The sequence below is a fragment of the Polypterus senegalus genome, chromosome 2 (genome assembly GCF_016835505.1).
Source record: "Polypterus senegalus isolate Bchr_013 chromosome 2, ASM1683550v1, whole genome shotgun sequence".
Classification (NCBI taxonomy): domain Eukaryota; kingdom Metazoa; phylum Chordata; class Cladistia; order Polypteriformes; family Polypteridae; genus Polypterus; species Polypterus senegalus.
Genome location: NC_053155.1, coordinates 108082277 through 108099038, shown reverse-complemented (window position 1 = coordinate 108099038; position 16762 = coordinate 108082277). Strand labels below are relative to the sequence as shown.

At 36.3% G+C, this 16762-nt stretch overlaps 1 protein-coding gene across 2 annotated transcripts in view; it reads left to right on the top strand.

The window, feature by feature from the left end:
- arhgap42a (Rho GTPase activating protein 42a) overlaps positions 1-16762 on the top strand; it is a 415782-nt gene that overhangs the window by 347866 nt on the left and 51154 nt on the right. For both annotated transcript variants that reach the window (XM_039744345.1, XM_039744346.1), the window contains 4 exons: positions 648-726; positions 5340-5379; positions 5699-5761; positions 8709-8783. In XM_039744345.1, the coding sequence (XP_039600279.1) occupies positions 648-726; positions 5340-5379; positions 5699-5761; positions 8709-8783 (257 nt within the window). The remainder of the gene's footprint in view (positions 1-647; positions 727-5339; positions 5380-5698; positions 5762-8708; positions 8784-16762) is intronic.

The window sequence follows — 16762 nt, the reverse complement described above, 5'->3', positions numbered from 1 at the left end:
CTGTGATGGGCAGGCGTCAAGTAGTCATTACAAGCTATTGAAATTGTTGTGTGTGTGTGTGTGCGTGCCTGACTGTATATGACAATCTCAATCACATTTCACATAAAGTACTTTGACAAAATATTTAAAAAACAAAAATGTGATATCTGATAAAGCAAATAAATAATTGAAAAGCCCCAAATAATAATCAGTTAATGAAGTCACAGAATACATCAGAATGTTACGCCGTGCATTCTTTTTTAATACTTATTGAAATATAAGGTAATGCTAATTTTGCCACAATTGCAATAAACAGATAAGCAAACATAAAAAATAATCAACTTTTTTGTCATTTAAATATTGTTAACAGTAGTTTTCATAATTTCAAAGTGTTACAGCAAGTGAAATTCACATCATATTGTAACTTTATATTAAAAACAATTAACAATATTTGACATGGGATATGATGTAAATGTGCATCTGTTTTGTGGTTCATGTGGCCCACCAGAATCCACCCATGCCTTTTGCTGCTTATTATTTTTCTACTCTTAGCACCACAATATTGTTATGTTATTTGTTACATGTTTGGATTTTTAACCTATTGGCTAAAGGTTGGCAATCAAAAATAAATCTATAATCATAATTGCATTTGTTTTTTGCATTTGTAGACATGGGATCATAACCTTGCAAGCCCTATCAGAATCTAATAGAAAGCTTTGGCTTGAAGCTATGGATGGAAAGGAGCCGGTAAGATGGAAATGCTTTTATTGCACACACATACACACACATGCATTTTATTTATATATATATATATACTGTATGTATGTATATATATATATATATATATATATATATATATATATATATATATATATATATATATATATATATATATATATATATATATATATATATATATATTGCATATTGTAAAACTATGCAACATTCTGTGATCTGCTGAAGTTTGCCGACCAACCACAAGCATTACCTGGTAGGTAACCACCCATACAGTCAGATTGTGATTCAGACTATGAATGCCATGAATATATATATATATATATATATATATATATATATATATATATATATATATATATATATATATATACTGCTCAAAAGAATTAAAGGAACACTTTTTAATCAGAGTATAGCATAAAGTCAATGAAACTTATGGGATATTAATCTGGTCAGTTAAGTAGCAGAGGGGGTTGTTAATCAGTTTCAGCTGCTGTGGTGTTAATGAAATTAACAACAGATGCACTAGAGGGGCAACAATGAGATGACCCCCAAAACAGGAATGGTTTAACAGGTGGAGGCCACTGACATTTTTCCCTCCTCATCTTTTCTGATTGTTTCTTCACTAGTTTTGCATTTGGCTACAGTCAGTGTCACTACTGGTAGCATGAGGCGATACCTGGACCCTACAGAGGTTGCACAGGTAGTCCAACTTCTCCAGGATGGCACATCAATACGTGTCATTGCCAGAAGGTTTGCTGTGTCTCCCTGCACAGTCTCAAAGGCATGGAGGAGATTCTAGGAGACAAGAAGTTACTCTAGGAGAGCTGGAGAGGGCCACAGATGGTCCATAACCCATCAGCAGGACCAGTATTTGCTCCTTCGGGCAAGGAGGAACAGGATGAGCACTACTAGAGCCCTACAAAATGACCTCCAGCAGGCCACTGGTGTGAATGTCTCTGACCAAACAACCAGAAAGACTTCATGAGGGTGACCCAAGGGCCCCATGTCCTCTAATGGGCCCTGAGCTCACTGCCCAGCAGCATGCAGCTCGATTGGTATTCGCCATAGAATACCAGAATTGGCAGATGCACCACTGGTGCCCTGTGCTTTTTACAGATGAGAGCAGGTTCACCCTGAGCACGTGACAGAAGTGAAAGGGTCTGGAGATGCCATGGAGAACATTATGCTGCCTGTAACATCATTCAGCATGAGCAGTTTGGTGGTGGGTTAATGATTGTCTGGGGAGGCATATCCATGGAGGGTCACACAGACCGCTACAGGCTTGACAAAGGCACCTTGGCTGCCATTAGGTATCAAGATGAAATCCTTGGACCCATTGTCAGACCCTATGCTGGTACAGTGGCTCCTGGTGCACGACAATTCCTGGCCTCATGTGGTGAGAGTATGCAGGCAGTTCCTGGAGGATGAAGGAATTGATACCATTGACTGGCCACCACACTTTCCTGACCTAAATCCAATAGAACACCTCTGGGACATTATGTTTTGGTCCATCCAATGCCACCAGGTTGCACCTCAGACTGTCCAGGAGCTCAGTGATGCCCTGGTCCAGATGTGGGAGGAGATCCCCCACAACACCATCTGTCATCTCATTAGAAGCATGCACCGATTTTGTCAGGCATGTATACAAGAACACAGGGGCCATACAAAGTGCTGCGTACAATTTTGAGTTGCTGCAATTAAATTTTGGCAAAATGGACTAGCCTGCCACATAATTTTTCACTCTGATTTTTGGGGTGTCTTTGAATTCAGGGCTCTGTAGGTTGATCATTTTCATTTCCATCAAACGATGTGGCATCCTTTCGCTCCTAACACATTACCCAGTCTATAGCAGTATAGATATCCAGGAGGATTTCTTTTTCCCATTGAGATCTGATGTGTTTTCAAAGTGTTCCTTTAATTTTTTTAAGCAGTTATATATATATATATATATATATATATATATATATATATATATATATATATACTGTATATATTTGTAGATATACAGTATTATACATAGTATATATTTTACGACAACCTAGTTGAGACTAGACCAAACCAGTCTATCTGAGGAGCAATAGAATGAATTGCTTTGGACTACTCCGAAGTATCCTGAAATCAATGTTGAGCTCCCAGGCCAACTGATTTGGTAGACTAAACTAGTTTAGCCTGCAATCGCACTTTTTCCTCTATAGTATAAACCAGTTTGGCCTAGTCAAACCTTGCATATATATATATATTTATATACAGTATATATATAAATATATATATATATATATATATATATATTTATATACAGTATGTATATAAATATATATATGTATAGTCAATTATTCTATTATTGAATAGTTTATTGCACAAATGAAACATCTATAACACTTTAGTTTAGGTGCTGCAACCTAACAAGACTTTAGCAAAGGACTTAATACATTTTTAAAGAATCAGTAAAATGGTAATTCATCTCTGTGCAGTGTGGCATGTTAAGTGCCTTTAATATACTTGTGAATACAAAGGCATTGCAGGTCTTACACCAAAACATCAAGAGAATATGTGACACTAAAGCCACCTCTGACCATTCCAAGATTAAGTTATTTTAGTAGGCCATATTGCAGAGCAAAATAAGCACTTTGTGTTTGCTTTGAAAGTGTTATTAACACCAGAAAAACCTTTGTTAAGGTCCTGTTACATAAACATAGGTGAATAATAGATGCATTTTTGCTGTACCTAAACTAAAGTGACACCTTTCTTCAGGATTTGCATTTGTGATGCTGTGCTTGTATTCCTGTTTTAGAGTGTGAAAATCAAGCACCACTCAATCTGAGCTTAAAAAATCCTTCCTGCCACCCTAAAAACCTGCATGGCTTTTTCACTGCGAGGATGATGACGTTGCACTGTAATGGTCACTAACGTCACAACTCGCTACTCATTACACCAGCAACAATGGCTTGCTGTTACTTTTGTAATTCTTGGAAGTTATCATAGACTAAGTAATGATTCCTATTGATCCAATATTAATTTTTATTCAAATGGTATACATTTCATTTTTCTTCTACCAGTTATATAATAAGCCAGGTGATCTCTTATTTACAGAGGAATATGTTTGGATTACAGCCTTGAAAAATAATCAATGTGGAAATACTTGATTAAATCTTGAGCATTTTAGGTCATTTTAAAATTCAAAGTTTTGGTGTCATGAATGTGTGGATGTTACATACAGTACATAATCCTAACAGTCTTAATTGAGTGACAGTGATTTTAGGGTTATTACTGAAGGGAAGAGAAGATACCATAGATGTAGTTAAGGTAAGGCATGATAAAACATCGATCCTCCTGTTAAAAGTGGTATGCCTAATTCAGAGTCAGAATCTAAGCCAGAATATCCCTAACCATAAGGGTGCTTAAAAACAAGGTATTTTATCTTGATGTCTTTCCTAATTCTGTAAAGTTCAACCACGATTTAATGCACAAAGCCATTTTTTCTAACATGATCACCCACCATAATGTCACATAAGCAGAACCACATAGCATCATAGTGACCTGACACATGCTGGCACCCATTATACTACAGTAGAACCAGAAATTGTTTGTGTCCATCCAAATAACATAATAATATAAAAATAATGCCAAAACATGACATTATCAAAATAGTGTTAAAAATAATATATAAATGCTGAACTAAAATGAACTGTAATTTGCACAATTGAGACATTTGGATGTAAAATACAGCCATCTGTTCACTTTCTCTTGGGCTTGTAGAGAAAAATGGCAAATGTTTACAAATTCAAACAGCACAACACAAAGTGTTGTTGGTAAGTGTTTATCCATGTATTTTCAAGTTAGATTGTATGTATTTTGCATTTACATTTTTTTCCTTTTATTATTAACAATATGTCATGTTGCACTGATAGAGCAATGGTACTTGTCAGTTTCTGTTCAAATATTTTAAAGGCTCTAAGATATTTGAGCCACTTGTTATTTGTTAGCAGACTGCACTGATGATCTAACATTTATTATAATATTATGTCTGCCATCACCATGCAGGGTGGCTTAGAACCCTTTAGATGCATATATTTCTAACCTTACACCTGGTATCTCATCTTTTATGACACTGTATACAATATCGTAGGGTTTGGCCAGCAACATGAAAAGCTGTCTATGAAATAAAGATTGATTCGAGTTTCTAGGTCAAGCCTTTAATGATGCTGCTTTCATGTGTAGCAGAAAGGGAGACAGTGAACCAAACAACATTCATAATATTTTCCACAGATCTGTTGTCAGTACAATCCAGTTGGCTTTCATTAAAACACACTCTTTCGCTTTAAATTAACATCTCCAGGAACCAATCAGTCTTAAAAAAAACCCTGAGATTGATTGTATGACGTGGGTTAATGACCTCTACTAGGAAAAATGCACTCCTCTGAAAGGTCTGTTAATCATGCTGGGTATTATGAGCATAAATTTAATTATGATAGGTCAATACAAAGGTGAATGTGGTATCCAGGAGAATATTTTAAGTCACAATATATTATAAACAGATGTGGAATAGGTGTTTGTATCGGCTATTCTTTTGTGTCAACAGGAATAATATCACTAAACGTTATGTTGTCTTCATTTTGGTTTAGATATATACTCTACCGGCCATTCTTAGCAAAAAAGAAGAAAGTAAGTTTGTTTTTTTGCTTCTTTTTCACATCACCATTATAAGCAATTGCTTTTGTTATTCTATATATATATATTCTATATATCTTCATAAATTAAAAGTCAAAATCTTGAGTTTAAGGTTCCAATGTTTCCATTAGTAATTATAGATAAATTCAATACATTTTAATTTGAGGAACTGGAACCGCACGCAGCATTTATGTTAAAGAACTTGTTTACCGCTTTGTGGTTGCTGTTTGCTTACTTTGCTGAAATCATTCTGAATCTGCTAGTTTCTGTGCTTTTTCATTTATTTAAATCCTAATACTTTTGCCTTCCTCAGTGTTTCTGAATGAACAAGGCTTTAACTTTGTGAAGAAATGCATCCATTTGGTGGAGACCCGAGGTACGAGGCTATCACGTTCTTTTTAGCATCTTTTTAATTAATTGTTCAAAATTGAATGCGGTTTTTATCAGTTAAATCAAATTGATGCTGTCTACCACTTATTGTTATTATAACTTTTCACAATACTGTACTTAATATAAGTATCTTCCGAAATGTGACAACCATTGTTTCAATTTGTGTAACACTTTACAACTAAATACAGTGATATTTTGTTAAATGTCTATTTTCAGTAGAGTTTGATGTAATAAGCCTTGATAAGTTTTAAACGTCAACTTCAGGAATAGACTAGGGCTCTGCCTACAGCTGATGGCTACCTTGCGCCCAGTGCTGCCAGTACAGGTGCCACTGTATTGGGGTTCATAGATTAAATGAATGAATGAGATTCACACTGGATGACTGCAAACAGTACACATTTCAACATCCCATACAAAGCAGAGTTTTGTTTTGTGTTAGAATAAAGCTATTATAAATCAAACATGAAATTACAGTGAATTAATAACATCCACCCATTATTCAACCCACTATATTCTAACTACAGGGTCACGGGGGTCTGCTGGAGCCAATCCCAGCCAACACAGGGCACAAGGCAGGAAACAAACCCCAGGTAGGGTGCCAGTCCACCGCAGGAATTAATAACATACCTGACAAAAATCAATCTTAACAATTTACAGAGCCTACAATATTATTTAAAAAATCATTATACAGTATTTCAAAAGCATCGGGTTGGCCGTAATCATTACTATAAAAAAAAATCGAAAGCACGTGGGACAAAAGAGTGCTGTGACAAATGTGTATAACAAAAATTTGAGTTCATAGACTAATGGACTCAGCTAGTAATCCCCCTTCGGGGTAGTTTTATACACACACATCCCTGAGACAGAAGAAAGAAAGTTAATTCTGTTGTATTTTTAGAATAGAAATATAAATTATAAAGATCTCTGGTTGTATTATTAAAAAATATTAAATAAATACATACATAAGTTAACAAAAAATTGAATGCAATGGTAAAATCTTCATACTTAACACAAATGAAAATGTACCACAAACCCAAATACATAAAATGGCGCCTGTGCTGTGCAATCCTTTGCAACAAGTCTAAATGTGGCACCTGTCCAGATGTTGGTAGTAACTATTGCAGGTGGAAATCTGTTCATTTGGATGTATGAGTGGATAGTTCTGTATGGGCAAAAACCTATATCAGGTTATAATTAATAATTTGGTAGATTCTGCTGTAATATCTTTGTATAAACATTTCAGATCAAATTTTTCTTTTTAACAAATACCACATGTATTAATGATAACACTGTGGACACAGATGCAGCTCTTTATCTGTTGAAACACTTGTTAACACTCAGCTACTCAAAGGAATTCAATAGCGGTTATCTTCTTCTATCTTTAGTCCTCCTTCAAATTGCTGAGCACTCTAATATTCCTAAAGGGATGAGTTCACTTTAATGGCCATTTTCAGATTAAGTCAGTTTAGCTGGCTTCTTCTACTCTCTGCAGTCCTGGGTATCATTTGGCACAGGATCCATATCACTCATCTAACACCATTTCCATCCACCTCTGTCTTCATCTTGGTGGACCGCTTCACCCTGTCATCATTATTTGTCTTTCATTTCACAAGCTGAAGGCTCCTCAGTCTGTTTCTGCTTAGCACAACATCAATTGCCAAATTTCTTTTCTTATTTAGCATTCTTACTCTCACTCTGTGACACTCCACACTTCCACCAGATCATTTTCATCTCTGTTTTTTTTCAGTTTTCCTTCAAATTTTGACTTAATTTGCCATATTTCACTACCATTTACACTTTACATCTCTTAAATATATTCTGTAAATTGCAAATTGTGTAATATCTGCAATTGTTTGGAATATTACTTGAAATATTTGATTAGGAAATGTCAGTCAGTCAGTCATTTTCCAACCCGCTATATCCTAAAACAGGGTCATGGGGGTCTGCTGGAGCCAATCCCAGCCAGCATAGGGCGCAAGACAGGAACAAACCCCGGGCAGGGTGCCAGCCCACCACAGATCAAGAAAAGTGTATCATATTATTTTTTGATTATTAGTATAAAAGAGAAATTCTGTATTTATAGGGTTACAGAAGTATATTCAATTTGTTTTACAGAATATGGCTTAGGAGCTGTAGTCTGCCAGATAGGCAGGTCCATTTCATACCATTCTCTTTCAGCATCCTGCCACCAGAATAGAAACAGAATGGCCTCATGCAAAGTTGATTCAGTGATTTTAATGGCAAGGGCAAGGCCTTAATGATGCATTTTTAATTTAAGTGATGTACTGTGATTTGAGATTATTAAATTATGATCTCTAGGAGTTTCAGTTGCAAGCACATTACATACTGATTGGGAAAAGGATTAGTTCTCTAACAAAGAAAAAGAGCAAAGATGTTAATACTACACCTCAGTACATTGAGCACACAATGGGTAGCAACTCAAGTTGTGACATGCTAAAATTCAACTACAACCGTGAATTGGTAACACAGAAGTCAGCAGTCATAGCAGTGGCAGATCATTTATTTGCCATACTTAGAAATTTCACCTTCAGCATTTTTATCTAGTATTCATCATCCATCATATCTTTGGCACAACTGTGACATCTAGTGCTCAGAATCACCTCATCTGGTAGGCCAAATCCTCCTCTTGTGCATTCAGGTTTCACATCACTGAAACAGAAGAAAGAAAGTTTGTTCTGTTGCATTTTAAGAATACAAATATAAAGTATAAAGATCTTTGGCTGTAAAAATGTGTTTCAAGTCTTCATTATGCAAAATTGTAGTTTTATTGTTCATTTCTAATCTCGTATGCACCAATGCTATTTTGTTCACTGTTCTAATTAAAATGCCACCAGTCATCTAGTTGTGTGAAAATTTTGTAGCGTTTCTATCAGGCTTTTAACAGACAAACACATTTTCTGCTCTTTCAACAGGAATCAACACATTGGGTCTCTACAGAATAGGAGGTGTCAACTCGAAAGTACAGAAGTTAATGAATGTAGTTTTTGGTATGTTTGTAATTTTAGCTTTTCACATTTTTCAGTTTGTAATTTAGAAATACCCTTTTACAGTGATGTTATACTTCAATAGTCTTTACACTTATGTCATTTGTGTGAACCTTTCCAGAGGCTTAATTTGTCATATGATTAGAGTATATTTATCAAAAGTATTATAGCTTGCAAATGAATTTTTTTTCAGAATAACCTAAACTCCTTGCACTGTTGATCACTTTAATATTTAGGTTGGAATTACACTTCTTTGTTGAGATTCAAACAGCATGGCTTAGTGTTCATTCAATCTCTGCTGTATGTGATTTTGCACGCATAGTGTAGTATTATTTTTTCAGTCAATCTCTCAGCTCTGCAGAGGGTGCCAAACACATCCAGAAATGTTACCCTGGGGGCATTAATTAAGTTGATCTGAATTTTACACATTTGGTTGTGGCTTTAAGCCATATATAAAACGCTAAATGTTAAACAAACCACAGTTTCCAGATTCGTGAACAAAGTAAAGTTTTTAATATTCTCTGCCATTTCTTACAGTCCTTCACACATGTCAATAGCATTTTTAACAGCATTCCTATAATTGCATAATGTTTTCCCATCAGTGTAGATTATCTGTCACAACTAGAAAAAGTTTTTCTTTTAACATCACATTATCCCTAAGTTTGTTAAAGTATTAATATAATTGCTTGGTTACCCAAAAAGCAAAGGATTATGGTAAAAGGAACTTTTTCAGAACTAGGTGTCGTTAGATGTGTTGTCCCCAAGGGATCAGTGCTGGTGCTGCTGCAGTTTTTAACATACATAAATGATCCTGATAAAAGACAAGATGGTAAAGTTTGCAGGAAGTACTAAACTAGGAGAAGGGGAAGATAATGCAGAATAAGCTCAATCAATACAAAGGAACCGGGAGAAAATATAGGTTTGGGTAGATGTGGGGATTAGAAATTTAACATGATCAAGTGTACAGCCTTACCTGTTGAAAATAAAAATGTTTGCTATAAATACACATTGGGAGGTTTGAATCTTGAAATTATATATTATGAGACAGACCTAGTGGATTCATCACTATCATCATCCTGACAATGTGCAGAAGCCAGCATGAAGGCTAATAGAATGTTAAGTTATATTGCAAAATGTGTAGAGCACAAGTCAGGGGAGGTTATGTTTAAACAATATAACACTCTGATGAGTATGTAGTTTTTATCTTCATAGTACAAAAAGAGTAGAGTGTTGTACCGTGTTAGCCATAGACTGATACAAGAGAAAGTAGGGTGAAATTACACCTTTTATTGGCTAACTAAATAGGTTAGAAATGCAAGCTTTCGAGGCAGCTAAGGCCCCTTCATCAGGCAAACTTGCATTTGTAATCTGTTTAATTAGCCAATAAAAGGTGTCAATTCACCCTACTTTCTCTTATCGCAAAAAGAGACATAGCAGCACTAAAGAAAGTCCAGAGAAGAGTGACATTGTTGATTCCAAGAATGCAAGATATTGATTTTGATTCAGTTGAAGATTTGTCACTAACACAGTTATACACATACAACCTGTAGTGAAATATCAACCCGGTTCGCTGCTCAGACTATGCAAAAGAGAGTAAAAGGTAAGAAATATAGACAAATAAAAAAGCAAGTATACGACTAAATAGAACATCCTAAATTTTAAATATAACAAAGCTAAATAGAAACCCCCTGAATGTTAAATCTAAACTAATAATATACATAGTATAAACTGTATATACTGTAGTGTGACATATAGTACCAAAATGACATATTACATCATTTATTATATTATGACATAATAAACATATAACCGTTGTGCCAGGCAAACGTATAAGATACAGTACTACAAAGTGTATAATAACACAAGACAGCATGTGCAGATGATTTTGAATTCCTCTATTAAATTCTATGAACCAGCAGTATTGCAGAACATCTCTTTATTTAAATTTATATGTAATTGTAATATAATACATAACATGCAGTATGTGGACATCTAAACTTAGAAAATTAAGTTATATATAGTATTGAATAATACTAAAGATGACTAATAATTCTTGTAATCAGTCAATAGTATGGGAGTAGGGTGTAGTTATAGACTATGCTGCTAGGTATTGTATGCCTACAGCCTTGGTAATCAGTCTGCCAAGTGACATTGTGCTGATTAAAAAGAGTCCCCGTGAACAGACTGTTACCAATGCAAATATTATATTGATCTGCTGAAGTGTCTGCGGAGTTGCATTAGGGAAAAAAACATCCGGAGCAACAGCATACACAAAACTGCATACACCACTACACCATAAAAACACTCCTGCACGCACCATGTTGTTAGTCAAAGATTCTCAGACCAAAAACACTGTGGTTTTTTTGCTTTGCACCCACCTAGATTTATCAGATCTCACTGACTGTGATGGTTTTTTTTTCCTAAATTAAAATTGAGCCTTAAGAGAAGATGATTTATTACCATGGAGGAAATCCAGGGAAAAAAATCATAGGAAGTTCTGGACATACTGTAGTAACTAAAGATGAGTACAAGAAATGCTTTAAGGAGTGGGGGATGTACATGGACAACTGTATTGCATCTCAATGTGACTATTCTGATGGTGACTAAAATGAATTGCTGTATGCTTGTAAGGCAGCCTTTTTTTAAGAATTCCAGGAATTTTTCTTCCCCACCCTGCATATCCCTATACTGTATATATAAATCAATAAAACAACATGAGGCAGGAGTGAGATCAAAAAAGATCAGTGTGTAAGATATGTTGAAACTAGGGCTGCAACTAATGATTATTTTGGTAGACAACTAATCGTTCAATTTATTTTTTGATTAGTCGATTAGTCATGGTTATTTCATGCCTGACTATTTTGATGTCTGCGACCTGTGGTTGCACATCCTGTTCTGGGCTCAATTGCATGTCTTATCTCATCTGCTCACGTCTGTCAACCTGTGAATGTCACCCTTTTGTCTCTGCATTAACACATTTAAAATTAATAATAATCAAATTAAAATAACCAGTGAAACATATGAATTTGAAAATAATCAGATGTTTTTATATTAGTGTGACCATCACAATAAAAAAGAAATACATTAAACGATACAAACTAAAGTGCACGTAGTCTTTAAACAAAAAAAGTGCATTTGACTTAACCAAAAAATACATCATTAAAATTGAAACTTTTTTTATATTTTAGTAATAACTGACAAAATGTAGACATATACTATATAATATGTGAAGCCTGAAGTGCAAAGATCAAATAAACACTTTCACAAAACGTCCAAGGATGATACAATACAATACAATACAATACAATACAGTTTATTTTTGTATAGCCCAAAATCACACAGGAAGTGCCGCAATGGGCTTTAACAGGCCCTGCCTTTTGACAGCCCCCCAGCCTTGACTCTCTGAGAAGACAAGGAAAAACTCCCAATAAAACCTTGTAGGGAAAATGGAAGAAACCTCGGAAAGGCAGTTCAAAGAGAGACCCCTTTCCAGGTAGGTTGGGCGTGCAGTAGGTGTCAAAAGTAGGGGGTCAATACAATACAATATACACAACAGAACAATTCCTTAAGACAGCATAATAAAAATTTTAGAATTACGGTTTAACAGTAGATGATATGACATAATTAGGTTTCGATATTTTTAGAGTCCTGGAGACCTCATCCATCTAGCTGCATCTCCATTTGGCCATGCCACGGCTGAAACATTGCTCCGATGAAAGGACCTCTCTTTCCCATGATTCCTGTGATCCTCCATCAGGGATGACTTTACCATAGGCAGGCAAACAACTTGGCAGGTGGGCCGTGGCACCAATGGCCACATTTGGGTACCGAGAAAAGAAACAGAATAGGTGAGGGTTAGTATTCAAATATAATTATCATGTTACTTATGTTATAGTGCTAATGACTAACATCAGAGATGCAGTATGTACAGTTAATCAGCAGCTCTAGTCAGGATATGCTAAACTGAAGTAGTGAGTCTTCAGCCGGGATTTAAAGGCTGAGACCGAGGGGACATCTCTTATGGAAGCAGGAAGACCATTCCACAGTTTAGGGGCCCTGTAACTAAAAGCTCGACCTCCCACTGTTATTTTATTAATCCTTGGAATCCTAAGCAGACCGGCATCTTGAGATCTTAATGTGCGCTCAGGTTTGTAAGTCATGATAAGTTCAGACAAGTAAGCCGGACCTTGGCCATTTAATGCTTTATATGTTAAAAGGAGGATTTTGAAATCTGCCCTAAATTTAACTGGGAGCCAGTGTAAAGATTTAAGAACTGGGGTTATGTGTTCATATTTTCTTGTTCTTGTAATAATTCTTGCAGCGGCATTTTGGATTAACTGGAGGCTGTATAGAGAACAGTTTGAACAGCCAGTGAACACCGCATTGCAGTAGTCAATCCTACTAGAGATAAATGCATGAATTAATTTCTCACAATCCTGTTTATTTAGAAAGCGCCTTAATTTCCTAATATTTTTAAGATGGAAAAAACAGGTTTTGGACGACTTTGTAATATGCGCTTTAAATGACATGCTAGAGTCAAAGATAACTCCTAGATTGCGGGCTGATTCAGTAAAATTAATTGGGATTCCAACTGAGTTAAATGACGACAAAATATTGCTGTGATCAGCGTCATTCCCTCCAACAATTAACATCTCTGTTTTATCTGTATTTAAAGACAAGTAGTTCTCATTCATCCATTCCTTTAATTCACTAACACAACTAATTAAAGACAACATCGGAGAAATACAATAGCTTCCATGGTGCAGCGGTAGGAATTGCAAACTTATAATCAAGAGTCCCCCGTTCGATCCTGACTGCCTTGTATGTTTACCGTTTGAGTAGTGAGTTGCTCTTACTGTTAATATTATACAATAAACACATGTATTTGATTTGCATCTGTAACAGCTACTGTATTAAATGTATAGTACTTTTAAAAGTTACCTTTTTTTTTTTCACTTTTATTCTGTCAGTCACGATCACAATACATACATCCCCCCAGGGATCTGACGCTGTGACTTTTTATCTGCAGCTGGGAATAACTGTAGATATGAGTGGTGTTTTGAGACAATCAAACTGGAAATTCTCTGATCTGGATGGATAAAAGCTGACACACAAACGCTGGCAAATCTGCCTTATTTGTATCTCATTGTCACTTGATTTTTTTTCATTCAATTTTATTGAGTGTTCCTGCTTACGATGAATTAGTATGCGCCTTAAGGCCCATGATGTCAAAGCCGCACTGACAAAAAAACAGAGACATAGGTACAGTATATATGATTATTTGGAATTATTAATTTTATGACCTTATAGTACATTTCAGAAAACATTGTGGCACGGATGCAAAATTATTCATATTCATTCACATTCTTTCTTGAGGTTGTAATTAATGACCGCATTTATTACCACCCCCCCGATCTTGCCCAGTCTGCACAGGACTCCAGGACATGCAGAGGAAAGAATGTTCTTCAGCAAGTTGTGCCATGAACGCTCTTCTTTTCTCAGTGGACCGCATACATGCCTTGCACAGTACATGTGCTTTGATCGACGCCAGGTCAACTTGTTATAGCACAAAGTAACCGGCCACCTGCGTGCTGCTGCTAGCACTGAATAAGCTCACGCCTTCTGGTGTCAGCGTGCAGCAACGGGGGGAAAAAAAAGAAAGAGACAAATATATGTGACATTTTGAAGAAATCATTGTATGACCTGAATAGTACCAATCAGAAAACATCATCTCACTAATGCAATATTATTCGAAAGTGAACAGATCGGGTGTAAATTTGTTACTTGTAAAAGTTAGTTTTGTTGACTTTTATTTTCTCAGTCTCGTTCACGCTCTCCCTCCCCTCCCGATCTGACCCTAACTCAAGAGACGGCGGCATCACATCTCCAGGATGCATTCGTTTCAGATGCTCATTTATCGCGATGGAGCTGCCGTGAAAAGAAAACTCCACTTTACATAATCTGCATTCAACTTTTTTTCTTTCTTTTCTCAGTGAAATGCTCCTCCACTTTAGAAAGTTTCTGTCTCACTTTTTTCCATCTCCTTCCCCCTCCTCTACCCGACTCGCCATTGCAACCACGTTTATTTTCCTCTACATTCTTCTTCTCTTCAGACGTTCTTCTTCGTTGGTAGGACTGTGTGAAGTCTTGACAAACAATAACAAATGATACTACCCCTAGACGTTCATGTAGTGCATTGCAGTTACAAAAACCAATGTGGTTCTTTGTGACTGGAGCCTCTATTGAAGGTTCTGTTTATGACACGTCGACAATAAAAAATCCGCGTTGACAATTTTTTGTACTCGTCGATTACATCAACTAATCGTTGCAGCCCTAGTTGAAACAATATTGTATGGCACATCCTGATTGAGAAGATGCATGGTCTGAGAATCCAAGCTCCTCATGAGCCTTCCTGTTTTGTCCATAACCAGAGTGGTTTGCCTGCTTTTAGCAGGAAGAAGAGTTGCTTACTAGGGTGCAAGGAGTCCTTGATAATTTTTGTTGCTCTGACCCTACACCACTTAATGTAAATGACCTGTTTGGGGAGAGCAGATCTATTGGTGTACTCCACTGCTTACACCACCCTTTGAAGGACATTATAGTCTTAGGCAGAGCAGTTGCAAAATCAGAATGTGATGTTCAGTGTCAGCATTCTTTTCACAGCACCAGTGCAGAAAGTTTTTAGAATTGCTTGGGAGATTCAAAATTTTCCCAGTTAGCTCAGAGAGTACAGACGCTGCCTTGCCTTTTTGATCTGAGCTTGGATAAGCTGAGTCCATGTCAGGTCTTCAGAGATATGAACTCCAAGGAACCTGAAGTTGCTCACCTTTTCCACTGTACATACTTAAAAATAATAGATCTTTAATGTTTTTTTTTATGGTGCTTTACTGGGTTGTATGCTTCCTCGTAGAACTGTTGCTTGACAAAGAATCATCAAAGAATAATTCTGAGATAGGCTTTTTACATATGAAGTTGATTCTTTGTGCTTTGAAAAACTTCATCATATGCAGAAAAAATGTAATCTTTAATTAATGGTAGGCTACCTAGCAGGATAATACCAGATTAAGAAAACCGGAACTTAACCTGTGTTATTGTATACAGCAAAGGTCCTTTTAAAATCAGGAACACATTGGTATTTCACAAATCTGTTAACATATCTCATTTATTTGGCACTTGGTGCCACGGCCCACCTGCCAAGTTGTTTTGCCTGCTGAAGGTAAAGTCATCCTTGATGGAGGATCGCAGGAATCGTAAGGTAGATGGGTCCTTTCATCGGATTGACTGGCCCAGCATTATCTCAGCTGCGGAATGGCCAATTGGGGGAGGCAGCTTGATGGCTGAGGTCTCCAAGACTCTAAACAAATCCAAATTATATTATGTGATATCACCTACTGTTAAATTCTGCTCCGAACTTGTAAATTTTTTTTTTATACTGTATTGAGGATTGCTTGTGTTGTGTTCTGTGTATTGTACTGTATTGACCTTTTCTTTTTGACACCCACTGCACGCCCAACCTAAAGAGTTGGAAAGGTGTCTCGCTTTGAACTGCCTTTCCCTACAAGGGTCTTACATTTTTTCCCTACAAGGGTTTTTTTAGGAGTTTTTCCTTGTCTTCTTAGAGAGTCAAGGCCGAGGAGCTGTCAAGAGGCAGGGCCTGTTAAAGCCCATTGCGGCACTTTTTGTGTGATTTTGGGCTATACAAAAAATAAATTGTATTGTATTGTATTTACTATGTGAAGACTGTTAAGGATCTAAATAAGTAAAGATTATTACTGGAACCTTAACGTGGATGAGTCTTTTGGGAACCAAAAGTGGTTCACCTTAGTTTGGTGAATAGTCTGTTGGGAACTAGGGTTATGAAAGTTAAACAGTACTTTCTGATGTTTGATGATAGACTGATGGAGTTGAACCTTTTAAGTCGGAGCAATGGAGATTAAGAAGTGACATGATTGAATTGTTTAAAAATATGAGTAGAAATAGTA